Here is a 16,111-nt window from a genome sequence, read left to right on the forward strand (position 1 = left end):
GAAAGAAGCCCATTGCTAAGTCCAATACAGAAAATAAGCTTGATCCACTAAGTTGGTCAATTGTTTCGGTTATGACTGGTAACGGAAAATAATCAGGTTTAGTAATCTTATTAAGTTCTCTATAATCAATACACAATCGGAATTCAGGCTCTTCTCCTGGATGTCTTTTTTTTTCTACTAGCAAGACTGGAAAAGACCATGGTGAAGTACTTTCTTCTATTATGTTATTATCTAACAATGTTTGTATTTCCTTATCTAAGATCTCATGACGATGATAAGGTACTCTATATGGACGTTTACTGATGGGTGGAACATCTTCCGTGATAATCCTATGCTGAACTTTATTAGTGCATTTTAAAGGTTGGCTTGGTGTTTTAAATATGTCAACAAACTCTCTAATCAATTGTTCCAATGGTTCTGCGATTTCTTTATCTTCCTTGGGGTACCTTAGAATATCCAATAATTCCTGAATTTCTTCTTCAGAGATTTCTTTTGTTATTAAATCATCTCCATTTTTATTCTCTTGTATTCTTCTTATAAATGAATAAGTTCCAATTTTAGTTCCTTTTTCTAATTCTATTGGATGTGGCAACACATTCACTAATAAAATCACAATCTCTTTTTCTGCTCTGTTACAACTTCTTGCCAGCCAAAATAACGACTCAATAGTTGGTGATAAGGGTTCTACGATAATTAACTTTAACGGATCCCAATAAGTGACTAAGGCCTGACATAATTTGCGACAGTTAGGAGGGATTACTGTTCTTGATGTTAAATATAATGGATATCCTTTGTTTATTTTATCATCCATTCCTAACTCAGCGACTAAGATCATGTCGGGTCTATTTTCTTTTACAATCTCCTTTTTGTATAACTTCTTTTTAACCTTTTCATTAGTTTTCAAGTTATTGACACCTATACTCGGTCTTTCTGACAAAAAGTGGTGACACGGTTGGCCAGACCATTTAGCAGATTGTGCCTTCATGGCATCTTTTGTTACTGACCTATAACAATCATGCTCACTCGAGTTCTCAATTTCCTTGACCTTGCTGTCAAGTATTAAACAACTGTCAGTTTCCTTTACTGACCTAAAACTTTTTTTCAGTCCTCGAGGACACAGAACTATCGCGCCACTTCTGCTCCTTAGAACTAAATAACTGCAGTTTAACAACATCATTAATAACATCACCTTCCCATTGCACGGGTAACTCTGGCTTCATTGAGCCTACAACCCCTTTCTCGGGTAACACTAGCTCCTTTACTGAGCAACCAACAACCCCTTTCTCGGGTAACACTAGCTCCTTTACTGAGCAACCAACAACCCCTTTCTCGGGTAACACTAGCTCCTTTACTGAGCAACCAACAACCCCTTGATCGGGTAACACTAGCTCCCTTGAGCAAACAACCCCTTTCTCGGGTAACACTAGCTCCTTTACTGAGCAACCAACAACCCCTTTATCGGGTAACACTAGCTCCCTTGAGCAAACAACCCCTTTCTCGGGTAACACTAGCTCCTTTACTGAGCAACCAACAACCCCTTTCTCGGGTAACACTAGCTCCCTTGAGCAAACAACCCCTTTCTCGGGTAACACTAGCTCCTTTACTGAGCAACCAACAACCCCTTTCTCGGGTAACACTAGCTCCCTTGAGCAAACAACCCCTTTCTCGGGTAACACTAAGTCCTTCACTGGACTCAAAATGTGTTCGCCACTAGAATTAAAAACATTTACGTTGGAACTTAACATTTTTCCTTCAGGTACATTGTTAATCTGGAGCAGATCTTCATCTAATTTCATTATTGGGCCAACTTCTTGTTCACTTAACGGCATCTTTATCATGTCTTTAATTTTTTTATAGCGATTATTGATCCTTATTGAATTATTATACAAACAATCTGAACATTGACATTGTTTCTCAATTTCAGAATCTAATTTTAAATATCCAACCTTGACCTCATCTTCCGTGAGCAGAGTAAATGAAATATCATAAAGTTTAAAAATTTTACGCTTCCAACAAATACTTGCCGAATGTTTAGACATAAAATCCAAACCTACTAGTATATCACCACCAAATCGAATATTATCTTGGACTACAATGAACTTATGATTAAATGTTAAATTAATTTTATCTGTTAAGACCATTACAACCGACCCACACTGAGTTATTGCATTACCTTGTACGTCAACTAATTCAGTATCAGATTTAAATACTTTTGTTATTAAATTTAATTCACAAATTACTCGACTTTTTACAAGTGATATTTCCGATCCGGTATCTATAATTGCATGCAACTGTTTCCCACATTCTGTAAAAATCATAAACGCATTTAAATTTTCGGAGCCTAAATTAATTTTAAAAATAGTTTTATGGTTATTGATATTACTTGGCTTTAATGTGTGACTGATGTCCTTTTCTCGCTCGACCAACACTGGCTTAGTGAATGGATTTTTACGAGTGTTCCGGATATTTACAGGAGGTTTCTCAGCTTGATAAAATCCAACCCTCGAGTTATTATTATTATTTGGTCGTCTTTGTGTCGTCCAAAAATTCTGCCGATAATTAGTCAGATTTGCACAATTTGACCTGATGTGACCTCTTTGGCCACATTGAAAACAAACTATATTAGGGCATGTAATGTAATGTCCTCTTGCCTTGTGACAATATTTGCAAATATTCGCAGCAAAGCCATAACTAAAACCAGTTGGTCGATACTGATTTAAATTTCTATTATACGGTTGTCGCAGATTCATTCTTGCAGTGTTTTCATTTTTCTCGTTATTTTTCTGATTTGTTGAAAAATAAGTATTTGCAATCAATTTTTCATCGTTTGATTTTAATTCCTTATATGTCCCAACTGCGTTAGATTTTTTATTTAAATTTTCACGAGCATCTGGATCATTGTCCAGTTTACGAATCATATCACTTCGGTTATTTTTTTTCAGCAATCTTTCTATCTGTGATTCTCTAATGGCGATTTTAACTGCTTGTTCAAATGAAATCGGATCACCTGCATAAACTTTTGCTTGTAAATTTAGTAATAGTCCGTTAAGAAATTGATATAAGCATTCTTCTTGAATGCGTTCAGCCAAAATTCTATCTTTTCTTTGATCACCGGTTTTTTTCCAAGTAGAAGCGGCAATTATTTGTAATCGCTCAGAATATTCTTGTACAGGTTCATCCTGTCGTTGTCTGCAGTTTCGGAATTTTTGGAGAGCTTCACCCGGTAATAGTGCTTGATCGAAACGGTTCAATAACGCGTCTGTATGTACTATTCAATTTTGAACAATTATTCCCGAACGTTAAAGGAAAGTGAGATTTTAATTCTAAGATGAAGCATGACGAAATTTATGTGACTTCGTCATGGTGATCTGCCTATTTTTATTACCAATTCTGGGGTTAGACGAAGTTAACTAGTTTACTTTTTTTTTTTTAATACTTTAGTTCTCATAAATGAATTTCGTTAAAATAGATTTCCGGCTAATTTAGACCAAATACATCATAAAAAAAAATGGACATTTCAGAACAGACTTTGAAATTTTAATGTTTCTCTCCGTTTTCTTTGTTTTTCGTCGCTCGTGATTCGTTAGCTTCAAATTAAATTACGGGGTACGAAGTTTTATAGCTGGGTGTTAAATAATACGGAAATATCACCTTTTCAAACAATTTTACCACAAAAGTGCAAGTTACTCTTAATATGTGCTTGATCTCGTGATGTGCTTTATATCTTGCGCAAAATTGTAATACTGTTTTCCTTTAAAAAAAAAAATTGTTTATGGTTACTGTGTTTACAAAATAACTCTTCATTCTACTACCAAAATGCACAAATTTAAATACAGTGTGTACTTAAAAAAAAAACTGGAAACAACGGAATCATCTTAAACACCTGTCAATCCTCTTTCAATTGTTTTAATTAAAAATAATCACCACCTGGAATATTTATAAAATAACTGCGATTTTGGCCTCTTTTTTTTTTACGGATATAACTAGATCTGTCAATCTACTAAAATTTATTATTCTATTTATTGATCTTGTCATTTACTGAAATAAATTCCTAAATTAATGAATAATAATTTCCAAAAATAAGTTAGTCACTAAACACCATTTTTACTGTTTTTATAACATTTCTAAAATTTAATGAAAAAAAAATTTTTTTTCATGAAAATAATGCACTTATCCATCACATTTTTCAATCGCCCTTTTTTAAACTGTATCTTTGATACTGACATTTTGCTAGCTTAAAAATTTTAATTTCTACGTAACTCAGTATTTTCGTCGATTGCAATAATCCTACATAAGCAAGTATTTAGGAAGTAAACTTTACGCATTTTTCGCTCGATCGTAAAATAGTTCAATCTGACCTCCTAAGCCATCCCACACATCCCGCACGCATTCACGGTCACAATGGAGTGTGGCTAATGGGTTAATTATGGTCCTTAAAATCGTTCGCGCCAGGTCCGTACTCAAGTATTACCAGTCAAAAAACAAATTCTCGAAAATAACGCTCAAAAGTCCTTACCATTTCTTTTCTCTTTCTAAACAACATTATTTCTCAACAATTAGTGAATAAAATATTAAAAATTAAATTTTTCAATTTTTCTAGAACGCACAATTCTCAAACAAACAAAAGCATATACATCCAGTTCAAAAACCTATCCTACCGACTGCGCCAAATTTTCTCCTATATGTGACGGGCTTGGGAGATTTTCATTAAATTAACTTTTGTTAATTTATTATATATAAAACTGTAAAACTCTTGTCGTGGACCTTGTGCCCGACATATAGTGAAAATATTATTTATTTGTTCGTAGGCTGGTTCGTGATGATGGTAACACATTCTAGTGACTGGACAAAGGGACTACTTCAAGTATATGCATTTTGCTTAAATGAATAATTATATTTAATTTAGAAATGAGTATGTACAAAAGAGATTTAGTCATATGAGAATAATTTGGTATAACAATAAATTGTAGTGTAGTTTAATATGCAAATATAATTATCAGAAAATGAACTTCAGTATTAAAACATTTTTAAATAAATTCAAGAAAACTTTATAACTTTGAAACTAAATCTTTGAAAGCATAATAAAACAAATATTTAAAAAAAATCTAAAACAAAATATAACAAAACTTAAAATTGGTACCATAACTCAAAATTTGGTAACAACTCAAACATTTGTAACAACTCAAAAATTTGGTAACAACTCAAAAATTTGTAACAACTCTAAAATTTGGTAAGGAACATTATAGTAGTTGCGTGGTCAGCGTTCATCAAACAATATAACTGTTTAACTAATAATTTCAATGCAAATTAATCTTTAAAAATAGATCTAAATCTCAAAACGTTATCCAATCGAGAATACAAAGGGCGATTTATTATCAAAATTAAATTGAACTTTAAAAATATTAATAAAAACAAAACTTTGAACTTTTCATGAAATCGTGCACATTTTTGGAGATTTTAACACTTACCCCTTTGTGTCACAACACAAACACACACTAAACAGGCAACTGGCTAGAGGACTCTGGTCTTTTTTGGATCCTTCGATCTTTTATAAGTAAAGACCCCTCCAAAGGAGTTGTTTTCGCAAAATTGTTTACAAGTTACCAGTTTATTTGGGGAGTCGTAAAAGTATTTGTGTTTCCACCAAATTAGGCTTAATTAACTGTAATATGAAGATTTTTAGTGGCAAAATGTGCTTTTTGTTAAAATTAACAAATTTAAACCATGAAATTATAAAACTGGACAAAGACATCGTGTCCAGCCAAACGGCGCCAATATTTAACTGTGAAATTATAAACCTTGATTAGAATGGTGTGAAATCATAAAATCCAAGTTTCACAAGAACAACCTTGATTTTTACGACAATGACGATTGTTCTGATTCATACCAACATCTCCAAAAATAAGTAAATTTATCGCCCGTTACAGCGGGATAGATACCGTCCACTCCCGGAGATTTATATGGGGAAAAGTTGTTCACTACCCAGCCCAGTCTTGCCTCCGTGACTACCTTTGCCGCCAGCGCTCAGTCCTTCGGGGAAGGTTGAGTGCTGGATACATCCCTTTTGGAATGGGAGGTAGTCCTTGTGCTGCCTGGAAACATAATCTGCAGTAAAAGTTCTGCGGACTCTTCTTAAGTGGCTGTAAAGGTGCGATCCTCTGTCCTTAGGAAACCTGGTTGATGTGTGTAATCCTTCGAGAGAATTCTCGGAAGAGAGTCTTGTGGCCGAAGCAGTCGACGTTATGTCGCTGCAGAAGAATCTCCACGTTTCCCGTTTCCTCTTTCTTAATTCTTTCTTAAACTCTTTCCGGTGCTCTTTAGCTTCCGAGTCTTCAGTTTTCTTAGTGTTTTTTGCGCTATCGAAAAGTTTTCTTTGCCCCGATTGAAACAGGCTGAGCCTTCGGTGTACCTTTGCCCAGGCCTTCTTTCTTAGCTTTTCTCATAAGCTGACATTAGAGAGTCGTTGATAATGGTCAACGTTTTCTCTGTCTTCTGTCGATTTATATTCTATTGGTATCGACTGTACGAAGGTCCCCAGTCTGTCTTCCAGTTCTTCGTTGTATAAAGCCCAGTTGGTCAGCCTAGGGTTCCTGTACGTCTTTGTCTCTATGACTATACATCTTAATGTATACACAATCCATTTATGGTCTGACAGTGACACCTCTTTAGAGACGTGCCATTCCATTATATATTGTGAGATATCCCATGTAGCCAGTGTAATATCTATTACTGACTGACTACGCGATGTTACGAAAGATGGTTCGCAGCCTCGGTTGAGAATCTCTAGATTTGTTTCCAAAAGATATTCAGCTAGTGCTCTTCCTCTATCCTTAGTATCCTTGCTCTCCCACAACAGACAGTGGGCATTTGCATCGGTGCCGATGATGATGTTTATATCTCCGGTGTCACAGTGGTTCACCAAGTTCGCCAGCTCCCATGTTGGACATGGTTCATGTGCTCCCAGTGGTAAGTACACGGATGCTATTACCAGTTGCTTTTCGCCTCTTCCTGTGTTACACTTAACATTTACCGCAGTCACATCCCTAGAGCTGACTTGAGGTAGGAGGACAGCTTTAATATTCCTGGGAATGTAACTACATGTCCTTGGAGATTCTATTGTGGTAGCTAGAACAACAGTGCCATTTAAATTGCTCAACCCCGCGATCCTGGATTTTACTATTCATGTTTCTTGGATTATCGCTGTAGTGTTCTGCATCTTGTCTAGGCGACGACACAAAACAGTCGTAGGTTAATCTGGATCAAATTTATCTGCTGCAGCGTCATCTCTGCAACCAAAAATCTCATACCTATCTTAGAAGACACGAGGCTTATGTCTCAGACGAGCCCGCTCCCACTGGTAGAGGCTTCATCCCTTGGAGTTTCTGCCTCTTCCATAGAGGTCTGCCCTTCCTGAGTCGACGCCTCGTTCTCCTTAAGTTTCAGGTTGAAAGAGGACAGCATATAGTTGATTCTGCCCTCTCTCTCCCTGATTGTTTTAGCCTCATCCATCCCAAGACCAAACACAAAGAGGTTGCCTGGAGAGGCAGCCTCGGGTTTGGCCTCGTTATGGAAAAGAAGCCATTTTTTAACGCGAGCCCATTGGTTCTGACCCTCCAGGCGGCGAAGTACGACCTCTGCATCCACCGGTGGTCCCCGTATCCACATGGTCGCCCTTACCAGCCTTGGTAGGCACAGGCAAGGGAGCCACGTTAAGTTGTGCGCCTTCCCACAAAGGTATTAGAGAGCGCGCTGTTTGTTTTAGCCATTCCAGAGACATCTCGTCTTCACAAGTTATCCTTAGGATTTCCCCTGCGTACTTGATGCCCCTGAAAGTGACTGCTTGCCTTCCCGATGCCAGACATTGTTCAAGTTGTCTGTCCAGTGCTCCCATCAGGCCATTTTGTACCATCTACACCTGGTCAGCAGTCAGCTTACCAAGTGGATGCTGTACAACAATCACAGCTACACGGAGATGACTTGCAGCTACCTCCCTGTAGCTATGTTCTTTAGAGGTGCTCTCCTGCCTCCTCATCCTCTTTTGCTTTTGCGCTACAGGAGGTGTAGAGAAAGACTTCACTCTTGTTACGAAATACACCCTTACGCCGCCTCAGTGCGACGCCTATGGCCGTCGAGAACTCTCTGGTCTTATTACGCCGGTGATGATTCATCCTCAATACGACTGAGCGCTAAAGAAACGCCTGGAAACGGAAGTCACGAATGGGGATTTCGGAGAAGTCCATGTAGGTAAGCAGGTAAAAATGTTGTGCCTCGGTGGGATTCGAACCCACGTCTCCTTGCTTTCCGGGCAGGTATGCTGACCACTACACCACAAGGACACTTATCTTTACTCTGCTTACCGACGAGTTATTGTGCCGCCACAGTACTCCCCCCCCAGCGACACAGCGCGCGGTCGTGCTGGGGTGCGAAGGAGATAGTTGCTGGCGTCGCTCCTGCCACTCTTACGTTCATCGTTCGAACCCTGGCGGTGCTGCGGACCCCGAACACAGCGGGCACAGGGCGGTGGCAGAAGGATGTTGCGCGTGCGTGCGTGCGTGCTGCCTGTCGGTGGTCACCAATGTAGGTAAGCAGAGAAAAATGTTGTGCCTCGGTGGGATTCGCACCCACGTCTCCTTGCTTTCCGGGCAGGTATGCTGACCACTACACCACAAGGACACTTATCTTTACTCTGCTTACCGACGAGTTATTGTGCCGCCACAGTCCAGAAGCGGTGACGTAGGCGTTTCGAGAAGGACTGCGTGCTGTTTAAATAGAGGCTACCGTCGGGAACAGGGATTATTCATGAAGTCATCACGTCGAGTCCAGCAAGTGTCCATCCCGGAGGAGGATTTTATCTCAGCTCCGCAGATTCGCTTCCTCTTAGGAGGCTGCAACCCCACAGTGACTGGGTTTTCAGTTTGAGGTGCACTGAAGCCACTTCCTCAGTGAGTTTAATAGGTTTTTTATCCATAATCTTGGATTTTGATTTCGTCCTTCTGCGTCCGCACCCACCACGAAGTCCAACAAGGGGACATCAGATTTCGACGCCAGGGCTAGCAGAAGGATATAGCCCCCAGGGAAGCTTATCCTGCAGTACGCAGTCTCAACAAGTGAGGCTACTCCATGCTCAGACTACACTTCCCCAAGGATTCACCTTGTCGACGGTCTGACCCGACGACACAGCCGATTGATCTGAGATGGGTTAGTCTCGACCTCCCGTTTTGGTGCAAAATCCAGGCCAAAGAGGCGTGTTGCCCAGCCTTGGTGACTACACTACACCAAGGGGGGGCTCAACCTCCAGGATTCCTTCATCTCGCCTTACAGGTCTCCACGCACGGCACAAACACGCGGGGCTGTTTTGACGATCCCACGCCAGGGGTTCATTCCCAGGAGGGCACGTTTATTTCCAGCCCGCCTTTTCTGAACCACCTTCGCGACCGTCTAACGGGACAACCACCAAGGCATGTCCAGGCAAGACGAGCCGCAGCCCTAACCTACATACTACATATATGGGAAAAATCCCGATCGGACTTCCACCATCCCCAGGAGTGTTTAGTTCCGGGGGAGCATGTCCGCCCTCCCCAGACAATGCTGGTACGGTCCCCTTGAGGGGACACTCCCCCTTTCCGCAACCTGGGGACGCGCCTGGTAGGTAGCTCAACCCAACAGGAATTTTGAATGTCAGTTATTAAATTTAAATTATGAATATAATTCTCTTGCGTGAAATATTTATTTGAAATTTTACTTACTGATGTGAATATGTAACAAATGCGTTAGTAAAATAAATCACTCACTGCTTTTTTCATTTTAATACGATTTTTCTTAACCCTTTGGACTCATACAACAAATATCTAAAATTGTGTCTTTATCAAATTTTAAAAAGTAACTGTAATGAAATACTATTGTTACTGAATAATGAGTAATTGTAATGCATTACTTTTTAAAAATAATTGTTCCAATAGGTATTTAACCATACCTATTTAAATTTAAATACAACACGCTATCGGTAAAGTAGGGATTTTGGCTCTATTCTATTTTTAGGTTTGGTAATGCATTCTTGTTCTTGCTGTCAAATGTCAGTGCCCAACAATGACATTTTTTAATGGTAAATAATAAAACCCGCAAATATACTAATACAATAGTGGTACAAGTAGATATTTAGTCATTTCTTCATGAGATAATTTTCTGCACAAAACTATTTTAGTTACATTATATAAAATGGGGTGCTGTTATAGTTTATTTTGCAAAGATGATGGATCATCCCAGGTAAACAAACTAAATTAATTATCACTACAACAAACACAAATATGTAAATTTGATTACAGATTGGAGAACCAAATGAGAGAACTCATCTTTTAATAGATCCAGTGTCAAATAGCACAAATATCCAAAGGGTAAATAGGTATGTATAAAACGCCTGTAATTCATACATTATCATCTTATTATCTTTCAGTGAGGATGTATTGTGTCATAACTCCAAGTCTGCCCCAAAAAAGACTGATGAACAATCTGCACTTAATAGGATATTACAAGAAACTGCAACGTATGTCAAAAATAAACACAAATACAATTTATATTGTGTTTTTTTAGGAATGTCATAGATGTAGCTGCTCTAGATTCACACAACTTGCAACAGCACGAGTACGTGGAGAGAATGAAACAGTACAATGTTAGAGTGCAACAAGTTTGTGCGAGTAAAAAGAATAAATTGACACATAGATTCAAGAATTGTCTTCTTGAAGACATACCTTGGACGGACAAAATCTTGCAGTCTGATTCAATTAATGCAGATGACAGAAATTTGGTAAAATATGACAGAGTGTATAAAATGAAAGTAACTAATAACCAACTTTCCAGATAACTGGTGCACTGGAGAAAGCTTCTCTCGCTATAAATGATATTAAAGTTGAACATAAGGAAGATTTAGTTGTGCCTTTCCGCATCCCCTGTTGAGACTTTCTGTTGATCAAATTTATACATCCAAATATTTGTTTTCTAAGCTGTAAGGAATCTTTGACAAACTTGGCTTAAGTCATTTAGTGTTACGTGTAAAGAATGTATTTTTGTAATAAGACATATCACTGCTTTAATTTTAGTAACTTCAGTTTATGATTTACTGCTAGTTGTTAACCTGCAGCGTATAAAATAGTTGGTTTCGCCATAGCAGTTTTAGGTTGAAAAAGTAATTTCTTGATTTACGTTTGATGAGTAAACAAAGGTTTCTTATATAACATCTTGAAGACGTTTTGAAAAAATCAAACATAAATATTATATTTGTAATATATTATTTAGTATTACAATAAAGTTGATTATAAATACATTTATGATGTTTTTGTTGAATTATGGGGAGTGTCAACAACGGGACTGCCAGTAGGTCCATGGAAGAAATATAACATGAAACCTGCAGCCAGTAACAAGTGACAAGACATAATCCCAATCATTAACACGAACTTATGCCGTGAAAGTCGTAAAGCCGGGAGTAAAGTGAACAACAACACCGAACCTGATACTAAAGCGCCAATTAATACAAGCAGCCATTGCAACAAATTAATCTGGATGGACCATAGAATTGACACCGGAATATAAATAAATAGAGAATATCCATAAATACAAATCAATTCTAAAGCGCCTGGAGTAGTCCCGCTCTCTAAACCCTCCAAATCACTAACATCCGAACTCCACTTCAAAAAACCCCACAGCGCAAACGGAATTAAAAGAACATACACGTAAATTGCCGTCGCAGCGTATGACACCAAGTGAAAATCGTATTTCCAATGGTACTGTGGGCTGGCATGATGTAAATAGTCGGCGATATTGCCACTAATAGCTATGGTAAATATTAAGGTAACTGTGATCCAGAACGGTCCATATAGGTCTGGTTTATCACGCAAATGGTATTTTAAAGTGTTGTCACGTTTTGGTGTAACAGATGCCACTATCCTATCGATTACATCCTTCGTATCTACATCAAAAAACTGTTGATAATACTCAAGAGTCCAAAATGATTTCACCGAAGCTGAATCTGAAAATGAACAATTAGTGATTGTATTCGCGTTAACTGCTACGTACTCGTTGGATTGTCTTCCAAAGGTTCTCTTATTTCTTCTTGTTGACTGAAATTCTCAAAACTGTCTTGGGTTAAATTTAATTGTGCGCTAGTGTTTTGGGGACCCGTTGAAGTATGCACCGCTGGGTAATCGTGAAACGACAGAAGTTCTTCCGTTGGTACTTCTTGTAGATTTGCCATTTTATAGATTTTTTACATTTTTTAAATATGTATGACTACGTGTTGTCATCTTTTATCTGACAGATCTGACATTTACATCAGGCATGTCATATCGCTGACAACACTAAGCGGATGTTTATGTAGTGCTACCAACATTAAATGTATAACACACTATGTCATTTCAAAACTTTTTATTTTGTGATTATGACAGTTTTATATACATTTTTTTAAAGAAAATTATGAATTTTGATATAAAAAAGTACAATTTGATAACCTCTTATCAAAAGGATTATGTAGAGAAACCCTTTAAACGGTAATTTTTTAGTATAACGCGCCTTTACCTCACAGCTTTTTTTAAGAGTGCCCAAACCGTTTTCTCGTCAGGAATTTGAGGATCCGATTGCAGAAAGCTACAGAGTATATTTAACATTGGAAGATGGTGATATTGTTCCACCGAATGAAAATGTAGAACAATATTTCACGAAGGTGTTAGTTTAAAATATTCTATTGTCTGTTCGACCAGTGGCGTAGACAGTAAGCGATAAATAAGGTTCCTTAATGAATATTAATCACAGTTGTGCTATTTAAATACCGAAACACAGTCAAATAAACTTAAGATCGATATAGCTAATATTTCAAAGTCAATTCTACTTGATGTTACATAAATCTTTTTATCAATTGATATTGCTTTAAATCTACAACACTTCAACTGAAACATAAATCATTCTGCAGCACAAGATCTGAGAGTGGGTAATTTCAACTTCATTGCTTTTTCAGTTCAAAAAAAATTTTGAAAAACCTGCACGCATCTATTTTCAAGAACCTGTTAACAAAGACATAATAAGAAGAAATAAAATAACCAAAGGAACTGTAACTGAATATCAGACAAGTTATTGTGATATTGGTAATTTACTGTACTTACTTGTGAATGTGTAGTTACAATTTTTAAATTTCATTCCCAGAGAACGATCTTGAGCAGTCATCAAAAGGCCACGAAACGCTAAAAGCGTTACCCAATGATGCTGAAATTTGTTTAACAACGTATAAATCCTACCACGGGAATCTTGCACTTTATCATGGGGGCAAAATCGAAAAACAGGCACCCAAAATTCGTCCAGACAACTTAGAAATAGGAACGGGTAATATTTCGAAAATATTGTTTCATATTTACTAATTTTTGACGATATTAGGTGACTACGCTACGCCTTCTGTGAGTGAATATTCACGTCATATCGGAAAACTTGGTGGTTTCATTGTACAAAATATGTACGAAAAACTCTCAAAAATAGAAAATTCATAAAACGAAACACACTAAAATAACTTAGTTACAGGCAATGTCAAAACACTCCAACCAGTGTCAAAATTTTTGTGAAATAAATATCTATTTTTCGTGTTTTTTTTTATTATTAAAATTTGCAATGGTACTTGATCAGTTTCAGACTACTTACAGGAAAGATTACATATGGCCTTACGTCAGAGCATACGGAATAAAGTAAAATTATGTTGCAAAATTATGTTTTATAAAGATACAACTCTAGGATTTCTCCCGAATTTCCTGAAGCAGGAGATCAGGCACACGCATGCAAGTGCCAATGTCCTAAAATTGAACAACCCAAGGCAACAGGTCCTGAAACATCCGAGATAGCATGGAGTCGTTTGGGTCCTATGGGTCCCCTTTTGGATCCCAAAATATATCCTGTTAAAACTGGTGCTAGTCCAGAGTCTCAGACTAGTCGTTACAATCAACCGAACGTCTATCTTGTAAAACTAAAAGAAAAATATCCATTTATATACGAATGCTTGAAGAACGCCCCTCCAGATGACTTAATTTCAAGAATAAATAGAGATAGGCTCAGGACAACGTATCAAGTCGATTATTGCAAACTGCGTACTTAACAACAAACAAAAAAGGACTTTTGTTATAATGTTTTTGTTGTAGAGGAATACCCTGATGCACCCTACGACGAACTCTTACGAGCAGCTGGTGTCGTTGGTGCACCTCCATGTTCTGCCCCCGTTAAACTACCAGGAGATCCATGCAGACCTAACCAGAGATCAGTTGCGTTTCGTCCTGCTGTTATTAGCAACAGAGTGGGTGGTGGCAAATCGGAAGCAAAATCAAGAGAAGAAGGCGGTGCAGGCTTGAGTGGTCATTGTGGTATGACTCTTCACTTTTCTCTACCACGAAATAACGATATTTTTTAAGCCGGAAGTTGCCGAGGTCCACTTGGTACAATGACGGCAGGAGCTACGGAATACCAAGACGCTATTTCCAGATTAGGCCAAATGATAATCAGAGACAAAATTCACCACACCTTACCCAAAAGGATAATCTAGTCGTCATTTGTCCCTATTTGCTCACTCCAAAATGGATTTTGTAACGATTTTGACAAGGTTGTCACAAAATTTTGTGTGTTATTTGTTTGTTAAATACTTATTTGGTCTTCTTCGGCCTAAATTATCGTCTCTGAATATGCTGATGCGCAGCAAACACTAACTTGGTTAAAATTACAGTACAAAATTACAGTAACCAATCATGGCTGTGGATAAGGAAACTTTTATGAGTAACTATAGGAAGGACTACAAATGGCCAAGCTTTGTCCCACTGGTCGCCAAGTAAGTCATACCCAGATCGTGTTACACAAAGCATGAATTTGATTTTAGACCAGCTCAACCCCCAGTCATTACAAAACCCGCCAACTTTTACGTAGTCAAACTAGTGGAACCTTTTTGTCACTGCGATGCCCATCGATACGAACCTCAAATGGGAAGGTACAAAATGCTGGCGGAAAAAGAACGAATGTTGCATAAGGAACTCGAGTGTGTTGGTAAAGAAATGACAGTTTTGGCAGGGGAAGTCCTGGACCACCCTTGCGACACCTATGATGACAAAATGATGACGATCTATCAAGCCGACTATAACAAAAAGGGTCTCGAATCGAAACAATATCGAAAACTGATGGCTGCTATTGACACAAGAGTAGGACTTCCGTTTGATGGACCGACAATAACGCTGAGGGATGGCTACAGGGACCCTACGGCTTTCAGACATTATGCGATCCAGAGACCTAGAATTGATGTTTGCCCTCCTGTTACTTGTCGCATAAGTAGGATGAGAGTGATTTTCGTTTCTATTTTAAAATTTATTTTTGTTTTAGCACCTCAATCTATTTCAGACTGGTTTACACCATTGATAGGGCGATCGGAATACCAGGACACGATAAGTAAAATGGGACTAAGTCTACTTAAAAGCAGTCAGCAATATGCTGAGCCTTTACCTTCCTCAAGACGACGATATGGCGACATGTGTATGTGAAATTATGATGCAATGTGCTTGAAGTGCGATAATTGTGGGTGTGAATGTATTTGTCTATTGTGTGTTTATGTGTGATAATAAAATGTATTTGATTCTCTTTGTGTTGTTCAATCTAATTTTATCAATAAATACTCTTTTTGATAATGGTAAGATGTGATTTATGACGTTATGATTGTTTTACTTTTTGACTTTTTTTTATAGAAATTAATTTAGAGTGTAAGGGTAAAAATATTAGAAATGTTACCCTTACCGCTTATTACCCCGACTATAATGATGACGAACATGATAGTGGATACTTAGACATAAAAGGGAAAAATCTACGAACTCTTCAGGTATGTTTAGACAATTTTATTTTCCAACTGTAAACCTGTGGAATATGAAACTGTTTCCCGTTTCCGTTCATCTGTCCACGTCAGTATATTAGTTAATGATGGCATTCGAAACTATTGGACTAAATATAACTTTTGAAGGACTACTTGGACAACCGAGCCGACTTTGTTACTTTAGCCATGGACGAAAATCTCGACATTCCCTACGGAACCAGAACTTGCATTCCAGAACTAAATCTACAC

General features: G+C 37.9%; 5 protein-coding genes and 1 non-coding gene across 9 annotated transcripts; 3 read left to right on the forward strand and 3 right to left on the reverse strand.

Annotated features, from left to right (window-relative positions):
* Window positions 1-5,956: 5,956 nt before the first annotated feature.
* Window positions 5,957-7,184, reverse strand: LOC135126664 (uncharacterized). Its single transcript, XM_064052759.1, has 3 exons — window positions 7,178-7,184; window positions 6,479-7,125; window positions 5,957-6,433 (listed from the first exon to the last, which is right to left on the reverse strand). Exons 1-3 carry the CDS (start codon window positions 7,182-7,184, stop codon window positions 5,957-5,959), a joined length of 1,131 nt encoding a protein of 376 aa, XP_063908829.1.
* A 1,078-nt stretch (window positions 7,185-8,262) lies between these two features.
* On the reverse strand, window positions 8,263-8,336 carry Trnas-gga (transfer RNA serine (anticodon GGA)). Its single transcript has one exon. It is a non-coding gene; the product is annotated as a tRNA-Ser (tRNA).
* Window positions 8,337-10,051: 1,715 nt separating this feature from the next.
* Window positions 10,052-11,317, forward strand: LOC135128594 (ragulator complex protein LAMTOR1). Of its 2 annotated transcripts, none has more exons than XM_064055507.1 (6): window positions 10,052-10,102; window positions 10,202-10,263; window positions 10,323-10,399; window positions 10,451-10,540; window positions 10,588-10,801; window positions 10,855-11,317. In XM_064055507.1, the coding sequence occupies exons 1-6, from the start codon at window positions 10,087-10,089 to the stop codon at window positions 10,948-10,950; spliced, it is 555 nt and encodes a 184-aa protein (XP_063911577.1). In that variant the 5' UTR covers window positions 10,052-10,086; the 3' UTR covers window positions 10,951-11,317. The 2 variants fall into 2 exon arrangements, with proteins under 2 accessions (XP_063911577.1, XP_063911585.1); XM_064055515.1 differs by having other exon boundaries at window positions 10,065-10,147.
* On the reverse strand, window positions 11,266-12,347 carry LOC135128589 (protein YIPF1). The gene is made up of 2 exons (XM_064055494.1): window positions 12,067-12,347; window positions 11,266-12,019 (listed from the first exon to the last, which is right to left on the reverse strand). The coding sequence occupies exons 1-2, from the start codon at window positions 12,242-12,244 to the stop codon at window positions 11,319-11,321; spliced, it is 879 nt and encodes a 292-aa protein (XP_063911564.1). The 5' UTR covers window positions 12,245-12,347; the 3' UTR covers window positions 11,266-11,318.
* Window positions 12,348-12,430: 83 nt separating this feature from the next.
* LOC135145952 (uncharacterized) lies at window positions 12,431-14,572 on the forward strand. 3 transcript variants are annotated; one of them, XM_064078110.1, is made up of 8 exons: window positions 12,431-12,536; window positions 12,583-12,757; window positions 13,001-13,127; window positions 13,186-13,362; window positions 13,414-13,715; window positions 13,762-14,111; window positions 14,163-14,381; window positions 14,430-14,572. In XM_064078110.1, the coding sequence occupies exons 5-8, from the start codon at window positions 13,558-13,560 to the stop codon at window positions 14,558-14,560; spliced, it is 858 nt and encodes a 285-aa protein (XP_063934180.1). In that variant the 5' UTR covers window positions 12,431-12,536; window positions 12,583-12,757; window positions 13,001-13,127; window positions 13,186-13,362; window positions 13,414-13,557; the 3' UTR covers window positions 14,561-14,572. The 3 variants fall into 3 exon arrangements, with proteins under 3 accessions (XP_063934180.1, XP_063934255.1, XP_063934313.1); XM_064078185.1 differs by having other exon boundaries at window positions 12,583-12,709; XM_064078243.1 differs by lacking the exons at window positions 13,762-14,111; window positions 14,163-14,381; window positions 14,430-14,572 and having other exon boundaries at window positions 12,583-12,709; window positions 13,414-13,616.
* Window positions 14,573-14,602: 30 nt separating this feature from the next.
* LOC135146149 (uncharacterized) lies at window positions 14,603-15,636 on the forward strand. Its single transcript, XM_064078335.1, has 3 exons — window positions 14,603-14,839; window positions 14,888-15,330; window positions 15,382-15,636. The coding sequence occupies exons 1-3, from the start codon at window positions 14,760-14,762 to the stop codon at window positions 15,537-15,539; spliced, it is 681 nt and encodes a 226-aa protein (XP_063934405.1). The 5' UTR covers window positions 14,603-14,759; the 3' UTR covers window positions 15,540-15,636.
* The last annotated feature ends 475 nt before the right edge of the window (window positions 15,637-16,111 follow it).

The sequence above is a fragment of the Zophobas morio genome, unplaced genomic scaffold (assembly GCF_036711695.1).
Source record: "Zophobas morio isolate AGI-343-1 ecotype UQ-CSIRO unplaced genomic scaffold, CSIRO_AGI_Zmor_V1 ptg000002l, whole genome shotgun sequence".
Lineage (NCBI taxonomy): Eukaryota > Metazoa > Arthropoda > Insecta > Coleoptera > Tenebrionidae > Zophobas > Zophobas morio.